Genomic DNA, 23,791 nt, shown 5'->3' with positions numbered 1-23,791 from the left:
TCTGATTCATCTTCCAATATCTGTATTGTAACATTGATACTACTACTGATATAAATATGTACATCATTATAAATTCTCTTAGAAGCTGCAATCAGTAAAAGTAATTATGCTCTTACTTCATATACCATACATGCAATGTTACACCCAATCAACATGTTAGTAGGCCAGTGATATTAAAGAAAGCATATTTAAAAACAACAAAAGGTGGAAACTTTCTGTTGATAATTTCACAGGAACATAATAAAACTAAATAATTAAACCAGAAACAGCTTACAGTATCAAACTCAGCAGACAAGCTACAGGATCTAGGATCAAATTAAACCAGAAACAGCTTACAGTATCAAACTCAGCAGACAAGCTACAGGATCTAGGATCAAATTAAACCAGAAACAGCTTACAGTATCAAACTCAGCAGACAAGCTACAGGATCTAGGATCAAAACTATGAGAATTGTTTGACACTTCAGTTAGAAATAATAGATGCAAACTAACCAAGTTATCATAATAAATACGCTGAAAATAAAGAATTCATTTTGGCAATAATGTCTGACAGACAAAAAGATCAACATGGTGAAATTGAAACAGCTGACAATTGTGCAGGATCACCATATCAATAACTTCAATAACAAGATTGTATATTAACTAGTCATTGATTGTGCAGGATCGCCATATCAATAACTTCAATAACAAGATTGTATATTAACTAGTCATTGATTGTGCAGGATCACCATATCAATAACTTCAATAACAAGATTGTATATTAACTAGTCATTGATTGTGCAGGATCACCATATCAATAACTTCAATAACAAGATTGTATATTAACTAGTCATTGATTGTGCAGGATCACCATATCAATAACTTCAATAACAAGATTGTATATTAACTAGTCATTGATTGTGCAGGATCACCATATCAAGAACTTCAATAACAAGATTGTATATTAACTAGTCATTGATTGTGCAGGATCGCAATATCAAGAACTTCAATAACAAGATTGTATATTAACTAGTCATTGATTGTGCAGGATCGCCATATCAAGAACTTCAATAACAAGATTGTATATTAACTAGTCATTGATTGTGCAGGATCACCATATCAAGAACTTCAATAACAAGATTGTATATTAACTAGTCATTGATTGTGCAGGATCACCATATCAATAACTTCAATAACAAGATTGTATATTAACTAGTCATTGATTGTGCAGGATCGCCATATCAAGAACTTCAATAACAAGATTGTATATTAACTAGTCATTGATTGTGCAGGATCGCCATATCAAGAACTTCAATAACAAGATTGTATATTAACTAGTCATTGATTGTGCAGGATCACCATATCAAGAACTTCAATAACAAGATTGTATATTAACTAGTCATTGATTGTGCAGGATCACCATATCAAGAACTTCAATAACAAGATTGTATATTAACTAGTCATTGATTGTGCAGGATCACCATATCAAGAACTTCAATAACAAGATTGTATATTAACTAGTCATTGATTGTGCAGGATCGCCATATCAATAACTTCAATAACAAGATTGTATATTAACTAGTCATTGATTGTGCAGGATCGCCATATCAATAACTTCAATAACAAGATTGTATATTAACTAGTCATAGATTGTGCAGGATCGCCATATCAAGAACTTCAATAACAAGATTGTATATTAACTAGTCATTGATTGTGCAGGATCGCCATATCAAGAACTTCAATAACAAGATTGTATATTAACTAGTCATTGATTGTGCAGGATCGCCATATCAATAACTTCAATAACAAGATTGTATATTAACTAGTCATTGATTGTGCAGGATCGCCATATCAAGAACTTCAATAACAATATTAATTAGTCATATTGTAGATATTACACTCTTCTATCAAGAATTAGTTTATACTGTGTAATAAGAACTATTATTTCCTTGTTAGGGCTAGTTGAACAAGTTAATTTAAATTAGTTGTCCCAAGAATTATAAAGTGAGACCTATAAGATCACTTCTTTCCAACTCCCTGAACCATTACATATTATAATACTCACTTGGAAGTGAGAACCAGAAGATCAGAAATTTAAATTCCTTAGTCCATTACATATCGCAATACTCACTCAACCTCTCAACAACACTCGACCAACTGAGTCACAGATAGTGATTTTAGAATACAACTTTTATACAATAATGTATCAATATCAATAAAGAATTGGAAAACAGTATCATGGATGCTCTGAGAATGCATGGACATTTACTTTGACCTAACAAATCAGCTCTGATAACAAATCCTTTAACAATTGTTATTAATGTATGACAGTTCTAGCATTTGTTTATTCACTGTGAAATATTTCGACAATTTCCTAAAACCATCTATGAGAGAGAATATGGCAAATTTTGAGTGCACTTGAGATAACCTGCTGTGTCCACTTGATGCTCAGAGTGTGACGAGGGACGAATACGTTGAAGTCGCTGAACGCAAGTCTCACAAACAGATTTTATCTTCTGACAGACTATGTAATGTTCAATGTTCAAGAGTATTTCAGAAATTGTGTCTTTTATAGAGAGCCCCCTTGAAGCTGACTAACCTTTGTTCACCAAAACAACATTACTGAAACTGAGAACTCATTGAGGGGCACTGTCGTACCAAGCATGAGGTTCATCCATGTTTACGATGTTTTCCGACTCTGACTCAAACTGAACTGAAGTGACCTTTGACCTCTTCAAATAACATCACAGTTCTTTCACTCGCTAAGGTGAATGAGCATTCTGAATATGAGGTTCATTGCAGCTTTACTATTGGAGTTTTAAGTTTACAAGAATTTCCGATTCTGACATATATTGACTTAAAATAACCTTTGACCATTCCCAATAACGAAAGCAGCCGAGAACTTATTAAGGGGCACCTACATACCAAGTATACATTCATCATAGTTACAATTATTGATTTAGCTTGTTTTACAGTTTTCAGTTGACCTTAAATGACCTTTGTCCAAAGTGTAGTAGGGTACCTACCACCAAACATTGCCATTAAATAATGCTACAGCTCTTTTACAAGGTTTTTATATTTTTGCAATTTGCAACTCAGAGATCAGAGATTTTCAATTCTTATTTGTAGCACTCCCTTGTGGAGCAATAACCATTTCATCCACTGGTAAGGATTTTACAGTATAGAATTTTTATTTCAAAATGAGTCAATATCCAGAAAGAGCAGTCTTCCTATGTGAAATATTGGCACATAGATGTATGAGCAAATGGACATTTTCTTTCACTAAGTTTGAGCTAACAAATCAGTTTTGTCACCTTGGAACCATCCCTTTAATAATTGTTATTGATGAATGAGAGCTTTACATGACTTTGTTTTATACACTGTGAAGTATTTTCACAATCTACTGCCAAAGCAAAAGTCATCTAGCATAATCACAGAGGAAACTGGCCAATTTTGAGACCACTTGAGATTACCTGTTGACCCCTTCAATCTTAAGAGGGGGGGGGGTGAAATGAATAAGAGCCCTCCTGAGTGTGTTAAAGCAAGGTTATGCACTCTTTAAAGCAGATTTTATTTCCTGGATGATTGTCTATTTTGTTGAAGACCTATAGAGCCCCTTCACAAAACTAACCTAAACTGAATTTGACCAAACTATGTTCACTAAAAGAAAATCATACCATAGGAGAATTCACAAGTTAATGGTTGCTTTAATTTTGGAGTTATCATCTTCAGGTTTCCAGACTTTGACACCTGACACTCATGTGACCTTTGAACCTCTACCAATTCCAGTAGGGTTCTTGCACTCACCGAGTTGGATCTACATACATACTATGATAATTCAAGCAAGACTTGAGATTTTCAGAAACTGACTTAGAATGTTGACTGCAAATGCCCTTTGACCTCCACCAATTTCAATATGCTTCTTGTACCCACCAAGCTGGATCTGCATACTATGTATGAAGTTCAACAAACAAGTGCTTTTTGAGTAACCATGTTTTCGTTTTCGGACTTCGACCTTTGTCGACCCAAACGACTTTTGATCCGAGTCAAAAACAATAGCAACTGAGAATGTTGCATGTACATGGCAAATTTGAAGTCATCCAACTTTGTAATATTGACTTACTGTGTTTACAAGGTTTTCAGTTTGACCTCTGGTGGCCTCAAATGATCATCGGCCTACACCAAAATCAGTAGGATTCTTCTACTTAATATGGGGCATCCACATATCAATTATGGGATTCATCGAATCTACCCCTCTTGAGATATTGTGTCTAAAAAATTTGACCTGTGGTGACCTGGTATGACCTTTGATCCCAGCCAAAACAATAGCCACTGCAAACTGAATGTAGTGCATCTACATACAAATTTTGAAGTCCATCCAATTTAAGAATATTGATTTATCGTGTTTACAAGTTGAGCGTCACATACACACACACACACATGGCATCATGACTGCAATGATTCTGTTTGTTTTCAGCAAGGAATTAAAAATCACCTCAAAAAAGAGTCAGTAGTGCTTGACACATCAAAGGAAGTTAAGAAGTTACACTACAAAGTGACATCACAAATGGCAGACCTTTTGTATGATTTTAGTCCAATTTCCAAATGCAAATTAATGTTGTTAATCAGCATATTTGGAGATAAGGGTGGAGGGTAGGGCTGAGCAAGAATTCAAGAATTCATCAGCAACATCTTTGTCACACAGCATAGAGATGATAGTTATGTAATTATATATGCTTTTGCAAAAGCTCACAAAATAGAAATTGAAAATGTTGATAAAATTGCAGGTCATGTTCATCGCAATCAGTTTTCCAGTTTGCATGACTGATCTTCATTTGACAAAATCTACAACTAAATGACCAAACATTGATTTTAAATATATGGAAGTAACATTAAATGCATTCTCGTTGGTAAATTAAACTTTTAGGCAGCTACGAAGGAAAATAAATTTAAAAATAGAAAAAAAATTATGTAACATTTATAGTCACACCTCAGTTCAGCTTAAACTGTTTTGTATGAGCTAAGGTCATGAACATTCAGTATTTGGAAATCAATACTTCACTAATTGGATAAATCATCAGTGAATGACCTTAACAAGCACCCCAGTTTACCCCTAACATTCTCTTTCTAAAACTGTTCAAATAGTTACTCAAGTCTCAAATTACATTCACACGAAGGTAAACCTTTACATCCAACGTGACAGTATCTGAATATCATGATCAACTTATGCTCAGTAAAACTTTTGGCGAGTTCTGTAGGCAGGATAGAGCGTGGGTAACCTGAGAAGGTGAGAAATATTTGGAAGCAGGTAAAATAGTCTTTCCAGTCTCATGGACTTTTAAGTCCGTTCTCAGAAATCTGGGCGTGCACTGTACTTTCCCCAGATGGCGAGGGTTTTTCCTGTACTGTACGTAATACAACACCAATCTCAAGATACACTGTCCACTCATTAGATTTACCTTCTTACATGTTAGGCTAACATGCATCATCATTCAATGTAGACCACTACATATGTTAACCTATACATGAACTCAACTATGAATGAAAGCCTAGACTACTAGCCTAGTCAAACTGTTGAATATTCATGACTGTAATGTTTTATGCATAACTGTGACACTGTACTTATGATAATGTAGGTACAGCATGTTTGCCCTCAGTTGTTTCTTCTTCATTATCACCTTGGCCATCTCTGAATGCCAGCTGTCCAGTTATCTGTGGTGGGCTACCATGAAGGAATTCTGTACTATCATAGATAGATTGGTAAGGTGGGGTCTGTCTGTTGACAACAGGCTCCTCCTTTGAAATTACAAAGGGTGGGGTCGGTAGAGGATGAACTTCATCAGTGTCATCATCCTGGCCAGCATATGATAGCAAGAGAGGCTGTTTGGTTGATCTAAGGAAGGCCAAAACAACAAAAATATCATGTTACAATGGTAAGCTACTCATTAACATTAACAATGTCCTAATCCTGGCCAGCATATGATAGCAAGAGAGGCTGTTTAAGAATTGATCTAAGGAAGGCCACAGCAACAAAAATATCATGCTACAATGGAAAGCTAACTCATTTACATTAACAATCAAAAAGTAATAACGAAGCCCTAAAAGTAACTTTTATCCGAAAAAGATGTCTCTTGTGGAGAAAAGAAATTGAAGAAAGTACTGGAATTTGCTACCAACCATGTTTCTCTACCAAACATTGTACTATACCAACCATGTTTCTCTACCATCTTTACTACTCTACCAACCATGTTTCTCTACCATCTTTACTACTCTACCAACCATGTTACTCTACCAACTACATCTTTGCCATCAAGTATGTTGGATCTGAAAGCTGTGGTGTTCCAAATGACTACAATTAACTACAACATTTTGATCCAAAACTTCCCAAGAAAGGGAGAAAATGATATTGTGTTAAGCATGTCTTGCTTTATATAATTCCTTATATAAGACTGAAGACTTGAGCAAGTCTAAACAGACCGCCAGTTACCTTTGTGATTCCTTGCCAAACAAGAGAGTTACCTGACATTGTTTATACACTGCGAAATATTTACACAACCGGCTGCCAAAGTAGCACTCTGTCAGCATGCTTCTCTACCAACCATGTCACACTACCGACCATGCTACTCTAACAACCATGTTACTCTATCAGCCATGCTTCTCTACCAACCATGTTACTCTACCAACCATATTACTCTACCAACCATGCTTCTCTACCAACCTACCACCAATGCTTCTCTACCAACCATGCTTCTCTACCAACTATGTTACTTTATCACCCATGCTACTCTACCAACCATGTAACTCTATCAGCCATGCTTCTCTACCAACCATGTTACTCTACCAACTATGCTACTTTATCAACCATGCTACTCTACCAACCATGTTAGTCTACCAAATATGTTACTCTACCAACTATGTTACTTTATCAGCCATGCTTCTCTACCAACCATGTAACTCTATCAGCCATGCTTCTCTACCAACCATGTTAGTCTACCAACCATGTTACTCTACCAACTATGTTACTTTATCAGCCATGCTACTCTACCAACCATGTAACTCTATCAGCCATGCTTCTCTACCAACCATGTTACTCTACCAACCATGTTACTCTACCAACCATGCTTCTCTACCAACCTACCACCAATGCTTCTCTACCAACCATGCTTCTCTACCAACTATGTTACTTTATCACCCATGCTACTCTACCAACCATGTAACTCTATCAGCCATGCTTCTCTACCAACCATGTTACTCTACCAACTATGCTACTTTATCAGCCATGCTACTCTACCAACCATGTTAGTCTACCAACCATGTTACTCTACCAACTATGTTACTTTATCAGCCATGCTTCTCTACCAACCATGTAACTCTATCAGCCATGCTTCTCTACCGACCATGTTAGTCTACCAACCATGTTACTCTACCAACTATGTTACTTTATCAGCCATGCTACTCTACCAACCATGTAACTCTATCAGCCATGCTTCTCTACCAACCACGTTAGTCTACCAACCATGTTACTCTATCAGCCATGCTTCTCTACCAACAAAGCTCCTCTACCAACCATGTTACTCTACCAACCATGCTACTCTTACGACCATGTTACACTATCAACCATGCTACTCTACCAACCATGTTACTCTTTCAACCATGTTACTCTTACAACCATGTTACTCTATCAGCCATGCTTCTCTACCAACAAAGCTCCTCTACCAACCATGTTACTCTACCAACCATGCTACTCTTACAACCATGTTACACTATCAACCATGCTACTCTACCAACCATGTTACTCTTTCAACCATGTTACTCTACCAACCATGCTACTCTTACAACCATGTTACTCTATCAGCCATGCTTCTCTACCAACCATGTTACTCTTTCAACCATGTTACTCTACCAACCATGCCTATCTACCAACCTACCACCAATGCATCTCTACCAACCATGTTACTCTACCAACTATGTTACTCTATCAGCCATGCTTCTCTACCAACAAAGCTCCTCTACCAACCATGTTACTCTACCAACCATACTACTCTACCACTTGTGATTTCTTGGCTAACAAAGATATGTTGCTACTGCCACAGAGAACTGACCAGAATCCATTTGAGAAACAAGGGATGAATCCTGGGTATGATAATACAAATGTAAGAAGAAGGTTGAATATACAAACTCTTACCTGAAAAAATTATGTAAAAATGACAGGTAGATGAGAGGAGCAAAGAAGCTGAAGTAAAGGAAGGTAGTGACATCTGTTGCACTGTTGAAGACAAATAGAGACATATAAAGACATATGAAGACAAATAAAGACAAACAAAGACATATAAAGACAAACAAATAAAAATAAAGTCATAACTCTGTCAAGTCCTTCAGTGATAACTAAACATTTAACTCACATGGCTACACAACCAGAAAGCCAATGCCTATGGAGTGATTCAAATAAAAAGTTAACATTGGACAAACTATTTTGGTTTTAATTGTTTTTGACATGAAAATATGGTTCTTGCAATAAGTAAAGGTCAAGTATGAATTAAACTAAGGTATGTTTGTAAGATTTACCTGTTTGCGATTCTTGGCCTTTTGAGCAAACCTCAAATGAGTAAACAACAATCAAAAGGAAGTCTTAAAAGTATTTATAAGGACCTCTACACAATGGTTATGAGGTTACACAAGTTTGGTTATGTATCTATTAGGACCTACACAATGGTTATGAGGTTACACAAGTTTGGTTATGTATCTATGAGGACCTACACAATGTGTATGCAGTGATACAAGTTTGTTCATGTATCTATGAGTATCTATGAGGACTTAATTTCATATTTAAAATGTATGCTTATACAACCTATGTAGCAATACTGTAGTTCTTTCTGCAAAGGTTCATGTTATAACTGACTTACACTTTGCAAGAACATAGCTTTGCCATGTAATCCCAATGGAACAGGGGACAACCTACATATAAGCTAGTTTTATGATATGAGGTGCTTTGTTGAAGAATATTAAATATCACCATTTCAAAACACAATTCTAGGTTCAGTTCTGGTCACAATGTACATAACCTTACACACTCAAAGACTTACCAGGATCCTCCGTCAAAATCCAAATAAACCAGAAGACTTGCAATTCCCTGGCAGAGGTAGAGTACTGCTAGTGTAGCCACATAAATATAAAAGGAATGCTTCACTGTAAAGAAATACAATGTACAACACCATGTTAATAACATACAACATAACAATGAACAAGAGAAATATCTAGCATAACAATGAAACATGGTTGTACAAGGAAACCCTTAGCAGATACAGCTGTGAATTACCACTCAGAGGAACAATGAAACATGGTTGTATATTAAGAAACCCTTAGCAGATACAGCTGTGAATTACCACTCAGAGGAACAATGAAACATGGTTGTATATTAAGAAACCCTTAGCAGATACAGCTGTGAATTACCACTCAGAGGAACAATGAAACATGGTTGTATATTAAGAAACCCTTAGCAAATACAGCTGTGAATTACCACTCAGAGGAACAATGAAACATGGTTGTATGAAGAAACCCTTAGCAAATACAGCTGTTTAGAATACTGTGAATTACCACTCAGAGGTAATACTCTATTTAAAAAAGGATTGAAAAAGATGTTTACAAACTTCTTGTTAAAAGCCTATGAAATGAAGTAAGTCTCAGACTAGAGTTTCCTTGAATATTTCACAGGGAGTGAGAAAAGATTTTATTAACATCTAATTCTGGCTACTAAACTGCATTTTTATTGGATGTCAAACAGTATCCGATGAATACTATAATGAGCACTGACTTTATATGTCAAACAGTAACCGCTGAATACTATAATGAGCACTGACTTTATATGTCAAACAGTAACCAATGAATACTATAATGAGCACTGACTTTATATGTCAAACAGTAACCAATGCATACTATAATGAGCACCGACTTTATATGTCAGACAGTAACCAACCAATGAATACTATAATGAGCACTGACTTTATATGTCAAACAGTAACCGCTGAATACTATAATGAGCACTGACTTTATATGTCAAACAGTAACCAATGCATACTATAATGAGCACTGACTTTATATGTCAGACAGTAACCAACCAATGAATACTATAATGAGCACTGACTTTATATGTCAGACAGTAACCAACCAATGCATACTATAATGAGCACTGACTTTATATGTCAAACAGTAACCGATGAATACTATAATGAGCACTGACTTTATATCAATATATTACTATACTTATTATCTACTTCAGATAGCTTAGTTCATATTATATATATGTTTGTCACAAGCCAAGGCAATCCTTACAAACAACCAGAAAGCCAAATTGTTTAGTGATTCATTGCAATTTTTCAAGTGAGAATATTTACCCCAACACTGCAGAATTTCAATAAGTTTTGCTTACAATGTTTTCAGATTTTAACCCCTGTTGACCTCCATAGGTTTTTGTACTCACTAATGTGGATCCAAATAGCATATATGAACTTCATCCCAGCTTTCCTTTGAAGTTATCATGTTTACAAGAGCATTGACCTTTTAACCTTTCATTGCCACCTAAAACAATAGGACTCCTGTAATGACTAAGGTGGATCCACATACAGAGTAGAAGTATCAGTCAACTTTTACTTTCATGTTTACAAGGTTTTCAGACTTTTACCTCTGTTGACCTCAAATGACCTTTGACCTCAAGAGAAACTATCATTTTCTTTAAACTAACTAATACAGAATTACTGTACAGTTCCTCTTGCCTACGGCAAGGAATCAGAAGTAATTATCTGGTTTTCCCTGCACAAATATATCATGGCCTAGCTGTGCAGTAGCTGTATGTTGCTACATTAGAGGATAGCAGGAACAAGTCTTAAAGGTTTCACAAGTTCTTGAAGCAATTAATTTCCTATGAAATAAGTACTGATGGTTCTACTGACCTGGTAATTGTATTCTCTCTCTGACTTTAGTTAATGGTAATATAAGTACAGTAAAATAACACTGCAAAGGAACAAAGAGAAAACATTATCATTATCAGACTCCTATGCAAGTAAAGAATTTCCAGCTAAAGACTTGTTCAATGTTACAATATTTCAGCAATAGACGGTAATATGATCTAAGTCTTAAACCGATACATGTATGTTTCATTAAACATGTAAAGTGTTAATAATGTAATAATTGCACAGGGCTGAACACATGACTGACAACCATCATAATACAGAGATTTATATCCCAAGAAGTCAATAGATACTTTTGTGAGATTTGATTGGCTCATAGTCCACCTCAACAAACTCAGCACTTAAGCAAACACTGTACACAAGGTACACAAACACTATGGGGTACCATCAATCAATGTTATTGTTACATTTCATTTGTCAACAACTGATACACCTACTATATGGTTGATATGAACAAATCATAACATTGAGACTATTTTTTAGTTCGACACAAATCATGTAATAATACTGTCAGCAAGTGGTAATAATTTCATGTCATTTGTTTACAGAAAACTAAATGACTGCCTTCCTGTCACTGCCCTCAGTTTACGAGGTGATTTAAGGGTCCAGAGTTCATTCACTATCTGGTTGAAACGGGGAAAGATATGAGGGTTTGACTTTAGCATGATTACATTCTCAGAGAAGGATTCAGTATGGCAAAACTTTATACCACCTACAAACTTCTAAACCACCTCCAAACCTCTCAAACACCTTCAACCTCTCTACCACCTACAAATCTCTCTACCTCTCACAAACCTCTCTACCACCTACAAACCTCTCAACCACCTCCAAACCTCTCAAACACCTTCAAACCTCTCAAACACCTTCAAACCTCTCTACCACCTACAAATCTCTCTACCTCTCACACACCTCTCTACCACCTACAAACCTCTCAACCACCTCAAATTTCTCAACAAACTACAAATCTCTCTACCTCTCACAAACCTCTCTACCACCTACAAACCTCTCAACCACCTCAAATTTCTCAACAAACTACAAATCTCTCTACCTCTCACAAACCTCTCTTTCACCTAAAAACTTTTCAACCACCTCCACACCTCTCAAACACCTTCAAACCTCTCAACCACCTCCAAACCTCTCAAACACCGTCAAACCTCTCTACCACCTACAAATCTCTCTACCTCTCACAAACCTCTCTTCCACCTACAAACCTCTTAACCACCTCCAAACCTCTCAACCACCTCAAATTTCTCAACAAACTACAAATATCTCTACCTCTCACAAACCTCTCTTCCACCTACAAACCTCTCAACCACTTACAAACCTCTCTACCACCTACATACCCCCTTCCACCTACAAACCTCTCAACCACCTTAAAACATCTCTACCACTTACAAACTCTACCACCTATATACCTCCTACCACCTACCTCTCTACCACCTGCAAAACCTCTCAACCACATACAAACCTCTCTACCACTTACAAACCTCTACAGGTACCACATCAACCATATTCTAAACATACCAAGCAATTGGCCTATAATTTATTGCAATGCTGGAATACCATTCGTGGTATCATATGTTACTGTAGGTCTGTCTTGAGAAGTAGAATATTGTATGTAATACACAGCCACATACTGATTCCTAACCATTACTTCAACCTATTGTAATCTAACAATGGGAAAAGAACTCACCAGGAAAAAGATGAAAGAGCTTATGGACCAAAATAGCATACCCCCATGGGAGTATATATCATACGGATTTATGTAGTGTTCATCGGGGAACTTCAACTCCAAAACACCCTGCAAAGTATACAAATAATGCAAACAATAATAAGAATAATAATGCCAAGATACAATAGTATTATGTCAGGCACTTCAACTCGTCATACAACAGATTAAATGAAAGGGGATTTGGGTAAGGCTGGATGACATGCAGATGAGGGGAACAGTCTGGTGGAAGTCTTTTCTTTTCATACTAAATATATCACAAATTTGTCAAAGAACCGCCAATCTGCAATTTATGTCAGTGTGAATGCAATGGATATTACATTATAATATTACAATTCATACTGCTGACAAATGACACAGCTGAATATGAAGAAGATAACTGAATATACTAATATGCAACGTGTGAGGTCCATGACGGGGAAAAAAAAAAATACCAATTTGTTGGACAAGGTAGCCCAGGAAGTGCATTGGTTTACAAGAAACAGTAAAGAGAGATAGGAAGTCAATTCTTCTTACAAAGAGACTTTCCTGAAACGGATATTAAACTTTTGCATCTATAGCGGATTATGCAATGATGTCATATTAAGGATTTGAGAATCCGTCGATGGCTTTAGGTAAACAAATACATATTTATATTGCTATCTTGATATGTTTACCTAGTACTAGCTGTTAACCACACAATACTGTGCCTACTACACACTACCAAACATATTGCTAAATGACTAATAACAGCAAATACCAATCATTCCTTTACAGTTAGAGAGAGTAAGTAGTATTAGACACTCTGCTGAGGAAATCTTCTTTGCTAGAGATTTGTTTTGAAGTGTTCTGAGTATTTGGCTCCATAGATGAGACATGACATGACATGGTTTGACCTCTGCTGACCTCAAATCTTTCATCTCCCCAAGCCAGTACAATACGAGACATGGAGCATCAATTGCATTTTTAGTTTGTCATTTTTCCAAGAGTTTGATACCTTGTTCAGAAGTACCTACATATTATCATACAGGAATACATACCTCTTACACATACAGTACACATAGTGTTCACCAATGTGATTGTAGAAGTAACTGTTGACTGTTGTTATCTAAAGCAACAAACTGCTTTTTCCAGATGATTTTATGGTGTTGATGATGAAATTGCATAATCAGAATATAAACAGTGAGTTTTACGACTAATTGACATTCTTACTCTTTACTCCCGAATGGTCTAGTTATTTTACATCTTATAAATGTAGCAAGGGTACAGTAACAAGATAACTGAAAGACGAACTGAAAACAAGTCTAATATTTCAGAGCATAAACAACATGCTGAGTAAGTAATTCCACTATAACTCTTTGATTAAAGAAGAAGCAAATCTAAACATTGGCATTAACACACAAATGGTTGTTCAATGAGTGACTTCTGAAAACTGATACATACCAACAAGAACAAGACTTTACACCTCATACTTTGGGGGGGGGGGTACTAGTTATAAACATCTCTACAACAACATCTCTACAACAATATCTCTACAACAACATCTCTACAACAACATCTCTACAACAACATCTCCACAACAATATCTCTACAACAACATCTCTACAACAACATCTCTACAACAACATCTCTACAACAACATCTCTACAACAACATCTCTACAACAATATCTCTACAACAACATCTCTACAACAACATCTCTACAACAATATCTCTACAACAACATCTCTACAACAACATCTCTACAACAATATCTCTACAACAACATCTCTACAACAACATCTCTACAACAGCATCTCTACAACAACATCTCTACAACAACATCTCTACAACAATATCTCTACAACAATATCTCTACAACAACATCTCTACAACAACATCTCTACCACAACATCTCTACCACAACATCTCTACAACAACATCTCTACAACAACATCTCTACAACAACATCTCTACAACAACATCTCTACAACAATATCTCTACAACAACATCTCTACAACAACATCTCTACAACAGCATCTCTACAACAACATCTCTACAACAACATCTCTACAACAATATCTCTACAACAATATCTCTACAACAACATCTCTACAACAACATCTCTACCACAACATCTCTACCACAACATCTCTACAACAACATCTCTACAACAACATCTCTACAACAACATCTCTACAACAACATCTCTACAACAACATCTCTACAACAATATCTCTACAACAACATCTCTACAACAATACATTTATAATGACAATAGTCGGGTTTGCTTCTCCTTTTGTTTAAGATTACAGACATGGAATGAATGTCATACTTCATACCTGAGTTATGGAATATGTTAGGGAGACTACTGAGGTGATGAGTATAATGTTAATGACGCTGGAATTGCTGTCAAGATGGCTGAAACCGACACCAAAAATGACTACACAGAGTTCCACTCCAACCAGAAAGAACTTCACTATAATCCACAAGAGCTGAAAATAAAAACGAAACAAACCATTGTCCATACCTGAAAGTGTTGTATATTACAAGCAGGATAAAGAAATTTACCTTGAGTCTAGCCTTGTATCCATAGCCGTAGGAGCCCAATTTGATTTGGGGGGCTGTAACGATTTTCCCGAAAAATGTAACCAAACTTTTTCGCGCGCTCCGCACACGTTCAACATGTTAATGTGCATATCATATCATATAGGCATGAATCGGTTATAACATCGCATGCCAATAACATAGAATCATTTTCCGTGTTATTACCCTTCCATATTGGTTATAATTTGGGGAATTTGTTACAAAAATAATGATAATAATAATAATATACATTTAACCATTGAAAAACACATTGCAAATTATTTTTCTCTCAGTAGGTGCCCAAAACATTCTCAGCATATTGCCCGAATTTTCACAAAAATATTTGGTTGGGAGGCTGCAGCCCCCCCCCCCCACCTCCTACGCCTATGCTTGTACCTCCTGCTGTTTGAGAAACATAGAACATGCTATAATTACCCTGCGCTGTACCCCTTGCTGTTTGAGAAGCCTAGAACATGCTATAATTACCCTGTCCTGTACCCCTTACTGTTTGAGAAACCTAGAACATGCTATAATTACCCTGACCTGTACCCCTCACTGTTTGAGAAACCTAGAGTGTGAAGTAGCTGCACTCTTTATAACCCTAATGTAAGAGAAGCATACTGTGTAAGTATCACTCAGCTTGTCAAAAACAAATAGTTCAAGTGCCCTTTTACTAGCAGGAAAACTCCTCTAATTCTTTCTTGTCTCAAATTCTTTCATAATGTAGCAGAATCTCCACTACTAGGCTGCTCTGATTGGTCAACGGTTTACTTTTATGCCTGTATGACTTCCTTATATAATATCTTTGTTAAGAAGATATACTTTTCTCTTGGTTCTAATATAAGACTTCTAACATGAATGTTTTCCGAGTGTGTGTCCTGTAATGTTTGTTCAACCTATCCCTTCACCATTAGCATCTGGTATGACTACAGGGATAGGACAAGTGTATACTGTCCCCCACATGTCTCACCAGTACATGAAATTGAAACAATGTACAAACACTTTCATCAGTAGGAAACAAACAAATAACATTATTATCTTTTGACATGCAATTCTTGTCAACAAGGACTGAGATAGGACAGATATTGACTGTGAAAGAAATAATCTTGATAACTTCTTAAACAAGCAACCTTTCTAAGCTGCCAATTTTCTGTTAAGATGTTACATTTAAGTCAATACTTAACTCTAGTGCTCCTTTATTTGTGACAAACCGTTGTAAAATTCAAGAAAATGGGTCTATTCTTAGAACTGGCAGTGATAAGTTCTATTGAAAGTAAAACTCACTGTGTCTGCAATATCACCTGCGTCTTTCCTTGCATCTACCAGCATAGAAACCACTGCCCGAGCAACACTCACAACAGTGACGGTAAATACCTGGAAAGAAGTCATACGGATAGGAAACTATCTGAATCATTGAAACTAACAAACATACAAGCAGTATATGACCGTTTAGGAAACAAAAATAGGAGCAGTTCCTTGATAAAACTGTTCCTTTAATGACTTACTAATGCACTTACTGATTTACTAATGCACTAATGCATTTACTAATGCACTAATGCATAAAATGACTTACTAATGCATAAAATGACTTACTAATGCATAAAATGACTTACTAATTATGCATAAAATGACTTACTAATTATGCATAAAATGACCTACTAATGCATAAAATGACCTACTAATGCATAAAATGACTTACTAATTATGCAAAAAATGACTTACTAATTAAACATAAAATGACTTACTAATTATGCATAAAATGACTTACTAATGCATAAAATGACTTACTAATGCATAAAATGCCTTACTAATGCATAAAATGACTTACTAATGCATAAAATGACTCACTAATTATGCATAAAATGACTTACTAATGCATAAAATGACCTACTAACTATGCATAAAATGACTTACTAATTATGCATAAAATGACTACTAATGCATAAAATGACTTACTAATGCAAAAAATGACTTACTAATGCATAAAATGACTTACTAATGCATAAAATGATATATATACTAATGCATGAAATGACTTACTAATTATGCATAAAATGACTTACTAATGCATAAAATGACTTACTAATGCATAAAATGACTTACTAATGCATAAAATGACATACTAATGCATAAAATGACTTACTAATTATGCATAAAATGACTTACTAATGCATAAAAGGTGAAGAGGATTGGTCTGTTACTCTGACGGAGTTTCAAGGTTGCTATTCTTGATCTTAGCAGCAAAAACAGCAGGAAAAAGAAATTTGGTATAAGTAAAGCTAAATCCCAGTATCGAACACTGTATAGATGAAAAAAAACAAGAAAAAACAATTACAAACAGTTGTCTGAAATGATAAATAAACTGGTTAACAATCATTTTATGAAATAATTCACAGAAATAGACAAAAATCACTGTAGTGATATGTGTGTTGCATATCAAAACCACATCCTAATTTCTAAATTTGTGACTAAATCTGGAAACAACAGAGTTAGTGATGTCATCATGGATCTTTTCTTAAAGGGGGAGTGGGGGGGGGGTGGAAAAGGTCTCTGTTTTTCTTCAAAATGTAAAATTCATTTAGCTTCTGAGAAAGATCAAGGTTCTTACAAACATGTTGCATACATAGTGATGAAATTTTAAATGAAGGTAAATTGACAGTTACAGGAATGTTCTGAAGGTATCAAACTGTAGAATATCAACACCAATGAAACTAGGAAAGTAAAGCTTTAAAACATATGTAATGATGACATCACAGACCCCTTTATGCACGAGTCACTTTCTGAAGTATGGAACAGCTAATCAGGTAAAACTTGTTTACATTCAAACATACATATCTGGAGATAGGAACAAGATACTGAAATGAGATTTCAACCTAAGTTTAGAATGTTTTCTCTAGTCACATTGTCTATCAATTACCATTTCAGTTTTCCAGCTTACGCTTAAATTCAGCAGAAAGTGTAAATTTTCGCTCTTCTGTTAAGTGACCTTATATCCAAAGTGTTGAGTAAGGCTCAATACTAGAGCATCGATGGTGCAGAAACTCATACAATGTGTGAGCTTGTTCCTAATAATAACTTCTAATAATGATAATTTCAGGGCCATCCCAACCAGTTAACCTTTCAAGGATGGGTTTTTTAACCATTGTCAGATCATTTTTGACCTGACTAAATTTTGCTTCAGAGTTCAGATGACTCAAGTTCCATTCCAGGTCATTTGACAAGAAAGAAACCTACCAGAATTTACACTAAGTACCAACTTGACAAAGAATGCTCAAATATAAGGTGTCATACTTGCACACTGATATGCAGGTTAACTACGCCCAATCATGGGCAACTTTGAGGTTAACTTCATTGATATCACTATCAAGGAAGCTTGATACTCACAAATGCTTGTGGATTGGTGCTATTTCTAAGAAAGCATTTTCAAATTCTTACGGTTGGAATTTTGAATTCAAAATACACAAAGAAGCTAAATGGCCTGATACTGAATTGTAGAAAAGTTTGTAGAACACACATACTGTATATGTTGAACATTCTCCCAGTAAACTCAATGGCATCTTAGTGATTTACATTATCTATGAATAATACTTCTCTAGGCTAGTATATTTCTGTGTGGGCCTACAACTCTATCAGTACTATGATAACACTCAACAAATTTGAATCTACATGGGCTAATCAGACTGTTCAATTTTTGAAATTATACTTGATTACAGTGAATGCATTAGAAACAGAATGATGTTTTCTAACCAAGCTGTAGCACTTTAGATACAACTGGTAGGACTGTGAACCGCACCAGTACACTTCAACAGACCAGTAAAGACTACTGTACTAGTGCAAACAGTGTGGAATGAGTAAAGAATGCTCACTGTGAATGTCCAATGGTTTCATACAATATTTGTATACAGAATGGATTTGGTGTTACTGGTGCCTCGGTATACAACGTTGTCAGACCAGTGATCAGAGTGGCGGATACCATATCATCTACATTATGTGGTGCTGTACTACTCATCAGACTCTCTGTAACATTGCCACCCACGGATATATCCGGTGGTTTTGTAGAGGGTGCAGGAATGAGTCCCAGAACCATGTTACTCCAATCTTAGATCCTTTCCCTGCAAAAGAAAAAATTTTAACACAAAAGTGAAGTGAAGGACTTAGCCTAACATAATACAGAATTAACCTTATTCTACTTACTTTAGTAATATTCTTATATACTGTAACCTGGCAAAATTAATTAGCAACTTATGTTAGATGTGAAGAGTAATATACACATTAGTTTGCTCATAAGGAATGTGGCAGTTCCTTGTTTACTCATGATATTAAAATATGACTATAAGCTTGTCGTCCGAAAATCTGACTTTAACGGAGGTGTAATTTTGGTTTATGGTCTCAGCAGATTTGTTCCAATGTAAGCAAACTTTATAAGTTGTTGTTATTTTGTGGTCAAGATTTACGTGTATAATGCATGTGAATCGGAGACTGTCAGAAAAATATATTTAAGTTTCCTTAGCTACTGTACTCCTACATTCTTGGATAAACCAGCTACAGACCCTGTAGTATGGAGGGTCACAAATACATGCACTTTGGCACTTCAATGTCAGAAAAGTGATCTTTTCATTGTTATATGTCTTCATCTTGGGTCATGCTGTATTCATGACGTTGTTTTGTACCAGTGTTGCTACTTTCATGTACAAGAATTCACCAATTGTTGTTTGAGAGTAGACACTGCTTTCAGAACTTCTGAAACCATAAAGACAGCTTTGATAATGGTTCAGTAGGCCTATAAAAGAGAGATCACATAAACTATGGTGTAAAGTTTTAACAAGTACGTGCAAGATTCCTTCTCATTCCTCAGTATGGTCACAGTTCGTGCACTAAATATGGGGTCTTTGACATCTAGCACTGTCATTTGTGGCAAAACTTCTTAGAGTACTTAATCAACAGGATTGTGGTGTTTTGTCCAATTACAGTACCGTGTAGAAGTGACCTTACTGCGTGGAATGCAATCAACCACTTTAAAGAATAGTCCAGGAATCCAGGTCAAAATTTCTTTTGGATATGTTTTAAGAGAAACATAATCTAAGCATTCTGGTGAAATTTGCATTCAATTCCTATGTACTGTTTTGAGATATTGACAGTTGAAGTTGCCACCTTTCGTACCAAAAGTGAACTTGGAGCAAACAGTTGTGACGTCATTTTTGCACACTGAAAAATAATGTTTTGTTTTCCCTTTAAAATTTACGTCTAACTTTAAACTCCAAAATTGGATGCATCCATCATGTGAATGTACCATAAGTATTGGTATTTTATAAACTTCACATTCCCTTTAGACAACTAGTAACCTTATCCAAGGTCAAATAAATAGTACGAAGTACTGTCAATATGGGCGAAGGCTACTGTAAGTTGGATTGGCAGCAACAAACTCACCCGGTAACTTGGACAGAAAATGTGTGAGCGGGTTGGTTCGAGTTAGGAAATAAACAGAACCAGGGGCCACTACGTATATTTAAGGAGAAATATAACAAGTAGACTAGATGAAGAAAATGAATATAAGCAATTTCCCTCACATAGCCTTCATTTTATTTTATCAAATCTGTACAATGTTCTACAATTGGACCAACTGAGTACGATATTTTCTTCGCAGGAAGTGTTAAAAACAAATTGCACTCATAAAACTGGTCTTATTTGTCAGGAAAATTTATTAACTCACTCAAACTTTTTGTTAGTCAATGTTTTCAATCTACAATTTATGTGAATTAGAGCATGTGTGGCAGGCAATGTTCGATAAACTTTTGATACCTGACTGTCTTACGCCATACACTACCCCCATGATAGGTTAAATTGGCCATATATTGTGTAACAAGAGATGGCTGCTTCCTCAACTACCACAACATGCGGCAAGGCAAGTTGAAAAAACAAACAGAAGACTAAATAGGAAACTAGTAATAACATAGGTCTAGCCTACAGTACATCAAAAAGACTTTGTAAGGTTCTGATAATGTTTCAAAACCTTTTATTTTGAAGATCATACATGATGATTGTTGTGATTATGAGTGGTTAGTATCTTTTCTCATTCTAACAGGGACCTTCTGTTTTATTTTGAGCAGAATCTGCAAACCATTTTCTTATGATGCAACTTTTTATGCTGAACTAGCTTTGGATATTTCAGCCAATGAAATGTGACAATATATGTTCTGTCAACTTCACACCATTCAATCAGTATCTGAGTGGCTACCGTCTACCTTCTACATGAAATGCACAAAAAACTTTCTTGGTAACATAACTTGCTGGTTGTACTGCAGCCAGAAGTCGTAACATTATGCCAGATCATCACACTCTTGTCACAAAATAAGATGAAACATTAACTGAATAAAGGCAGATGCCATTTGTTTTACCTTACATCTGATTCAGTAGAACATATGAGTTCTCAATACTCTTTTAGGATTGTCAGTCCAGCTTTTTGGAAACTATGTCTGCTTTTGTCGTTTCACTGCAATCAAAATTTCTTTTGTGACTAGGTGAAGAGCATTAACTGGGCTTACAGCTATTGCTTTTCAAGAACATGAACTTTCCAACAGCCTCACACCATTTGCTGCCGTAAATGTATTGGCATAAAGATTTGCACGAAAAAAAAAACGGCTAAATTCTTTACTGTGCAGCAAGAGAAGAGCGATCAGCTTCCACAATTTGCTTTAATTATAATTATTAATTTCATGTGGCTAACCCAAAGGCACACTGAATTGAACAAACCTAGAATACTCGTTTACAATATTTTCAACTAAGTAGGGATATTCTCAGCACGAGCACATGGATGTTTTGAAGTATACCTTGGATCAAGTCTCATCTTTCACAGGTCTGATTCTACCATTTATGTGGGAAGCCTATGTTCACAGGAACTTAATCTTGTCTCTTGGCCTAACTTAATTTTAGGCCAGCCTTCAGGCTAGACTTACACAAAGTATAGCCTATAGAGTATATATAGGCCCGAGGTAAATTCGAGAACGACTGTTTTAAGGTAGGACTTTGATCCCATAATTTCAGTTTAAATTCGACGAAAGAATTTTTTCATTCGTATTTCATCAATCAAACAAGTTTTGGTACAATTATAGAATACAGGGCCATTCATTAACTCTTCCCAGCATCCGGATGTTTACAGTCTGTCATAATTACTGAAAGAGCAACAGCGCCACCAATTTTTACCAGCGCCACACTGTAGGTTGCGTGTCCGAACTTCGCAATACTCTAGCAAGAAATACCAGTTCCACAATCACGAAGAATTTTCTTGGAAAACAACGTGAAAACAGTTTGCAGGAAAGAAAGTTTGGCCGTGTATCGTACTAAAACACAATTCTCCCACCATATGAAGTATATTTTCTGGTGATTTAGACCAGAAGATTTAGTTTTGGGGTGTTTTAAGTCTTAAGTGGCCGAACTTCGAAGTCACCATCCTACTACTACTAGTAGCATGGACACTTTGAAGTTCTGAAACCTAAGCCTTAAAGGCATTGAAGACTCTCCCCAAACCGTGTGCCGCCATCTGCAAAAGTTAACTTTCTGTTGCTTGCAAGTGACGTTTTGTTCGTGTCGCTACAAAATGCAGACAGTAATGAAACATGATACCTTAATTGTTATTTTTAGCTGGACCTGAGATGTCCATCCCTGTATCGTTTGTATATTGTGCTGTGGGTATTGACCGCAGATGTATGTACTAACTGTACTCTAGTGTCTTATTACTGACGGTAGCAAGCTGTGTGTGTATTTTCTGGAATCGATGGTAGTGTTTAACACTTCTGTTTACACCTCATTTGAAACTAGGTCAAATTACCGGCATTAGACGTTTCTTTTTGCGTGAGTCTTCACACCCTTTAAAACACCCTAGGCCTAAAACAATAACTTGCTTTTATCGACAAATATGTAAGTACAACTACATGCTATCAAACAAGTCATTTTGGAGAGAAAATAACTGTAGCTTCGTAATTTTTCGTGAAATTGGCTCTTGCTGTAGGTTATCATGGTGAAATCGTGTATTTCTTAGGGGTGTCCGAACTTCGCAGTGTTCCGAAATTCGCAATACTGACTATAGTAGTAGTACTAGTAGTACTACTAGTTAGTAATAGTATCTATACTATAGGCCTAAGTTAGGCGAGCTGAAGCTACAGTGTAAGCCTAACGTTAGGCCTAACTATACATGTTTATGGTAATCTTTATCTAGAAATCACGACGTTGTTCGAAACTTACTCAGCAGTAAATGTACAGGATACGTGCACAAGAGATGAAGTTCAATAAGAAGTTCAGTTGATTTTATCCACCGTGTATATGTGAGTTAAATTTGTCTTTCGCAATCTTGGGTAAAAGATCATTACAACAAATCATGTAACAGCCTAACAACAGGCTATCATGTATGGCAGATACATCATGTACTTAAACGTACCATGGCCTAGTTTCCGTAATTTGCCAAGCTGCTTGTGTTTTCTTTTCCCGTAGGAAGGTGACGTCACGATAAAAGTTATCGCGATTGATGACGTCATTATAAACAGCAATATGCATATTCATTTTTATTCCCGCGCTTTTTGAT

The 23,791-nt window shown here is 36.0% G+C and overlaps 1 protein-coding gene across 1 annotated transcript; it reads right to left on the bottom strand.

The window, feature by feature from the left end:
• Window positions 1-5: 5 nt before the first annotated feature.
• Window positions 6-23,657, bottom strand: LOC139962148 (transmembrane protein adipocyte-associated 1 homolog). The gene is made up of 10 exons (XM_071962087.1): window positions 23,455-23,657; window positions 19,083-19,328; window positions 17,383-17,515; window positions 16,501-16,590; window positions 14,973-15,125; window positions 12,636-12,743; window positions 10,925-10,985; window positions 9,062-9,164; window positions 8,164-8,244; window positions 6-5,871 (listed from the first exon to the last, which is right to left on the bottom strand). The coding sequence occupies exons 2-10, from the start codon at window positions 19,301-19,303 to the stop codon at window positions 5,601-5,603; spliced, it is 1,221 nt and encodes a 406-aa protein (XP_071818188.1). The 5' UTR covers window positions 19,304-19,328; window positions 23,455-23,657; the 3' UTR covers window positions 6-5,600.
• Window positions 23,658-23,791: the final 134 nt, after the last annotated feature.

Source organism: Apostichopus japonicus, chromosome 20, assembly GCF_037975245.1.
Source record: "Apostichopus japonicus isolate 1M-3 chromosome 20, ASM3797524v1, whole genome shotgun sequence".
Lineage (NCBI taxonomy): Eukaryota > Metazoa > Echinodermata > Holothuroidea > Aspidochirotida > Stichopodidae > Apostichopus > Apostichopus japonicus.
The sequence above is the reverse complement of the archived record's forward strand: the minus strand, read 5'-3'. Positions and strand labels throughout refer to the sequence as shown.

What these genes read in the sequence shown, in the direction of transcription:
- LOC139962148 (XM_071962087.1), bottom strand. Translation starts at nt 19,303, where the DNA reads ATGGTTCTGGGACTCATTCCTGCACCCTCTACAAAACCACCGGATATA. An exon ending in CAGGTGATATTGCAGACACA is followed by an intron (nt 15,126 to 16,500) that starts GTGAGTTTTACT and finishes TTTTATTTTCAG; the next exon opens with CTCTTGTGGATTATAGTGAA. An exon ending in GCTCTTTCATCTTTTTCCTG is followed by an intron (nt 10,986 to 12,635) that starts GTGAGTTCTTTT and finishes GTTCCTTTGCAG; the next exon opens with TGTTATTTTACTGTACTTAT.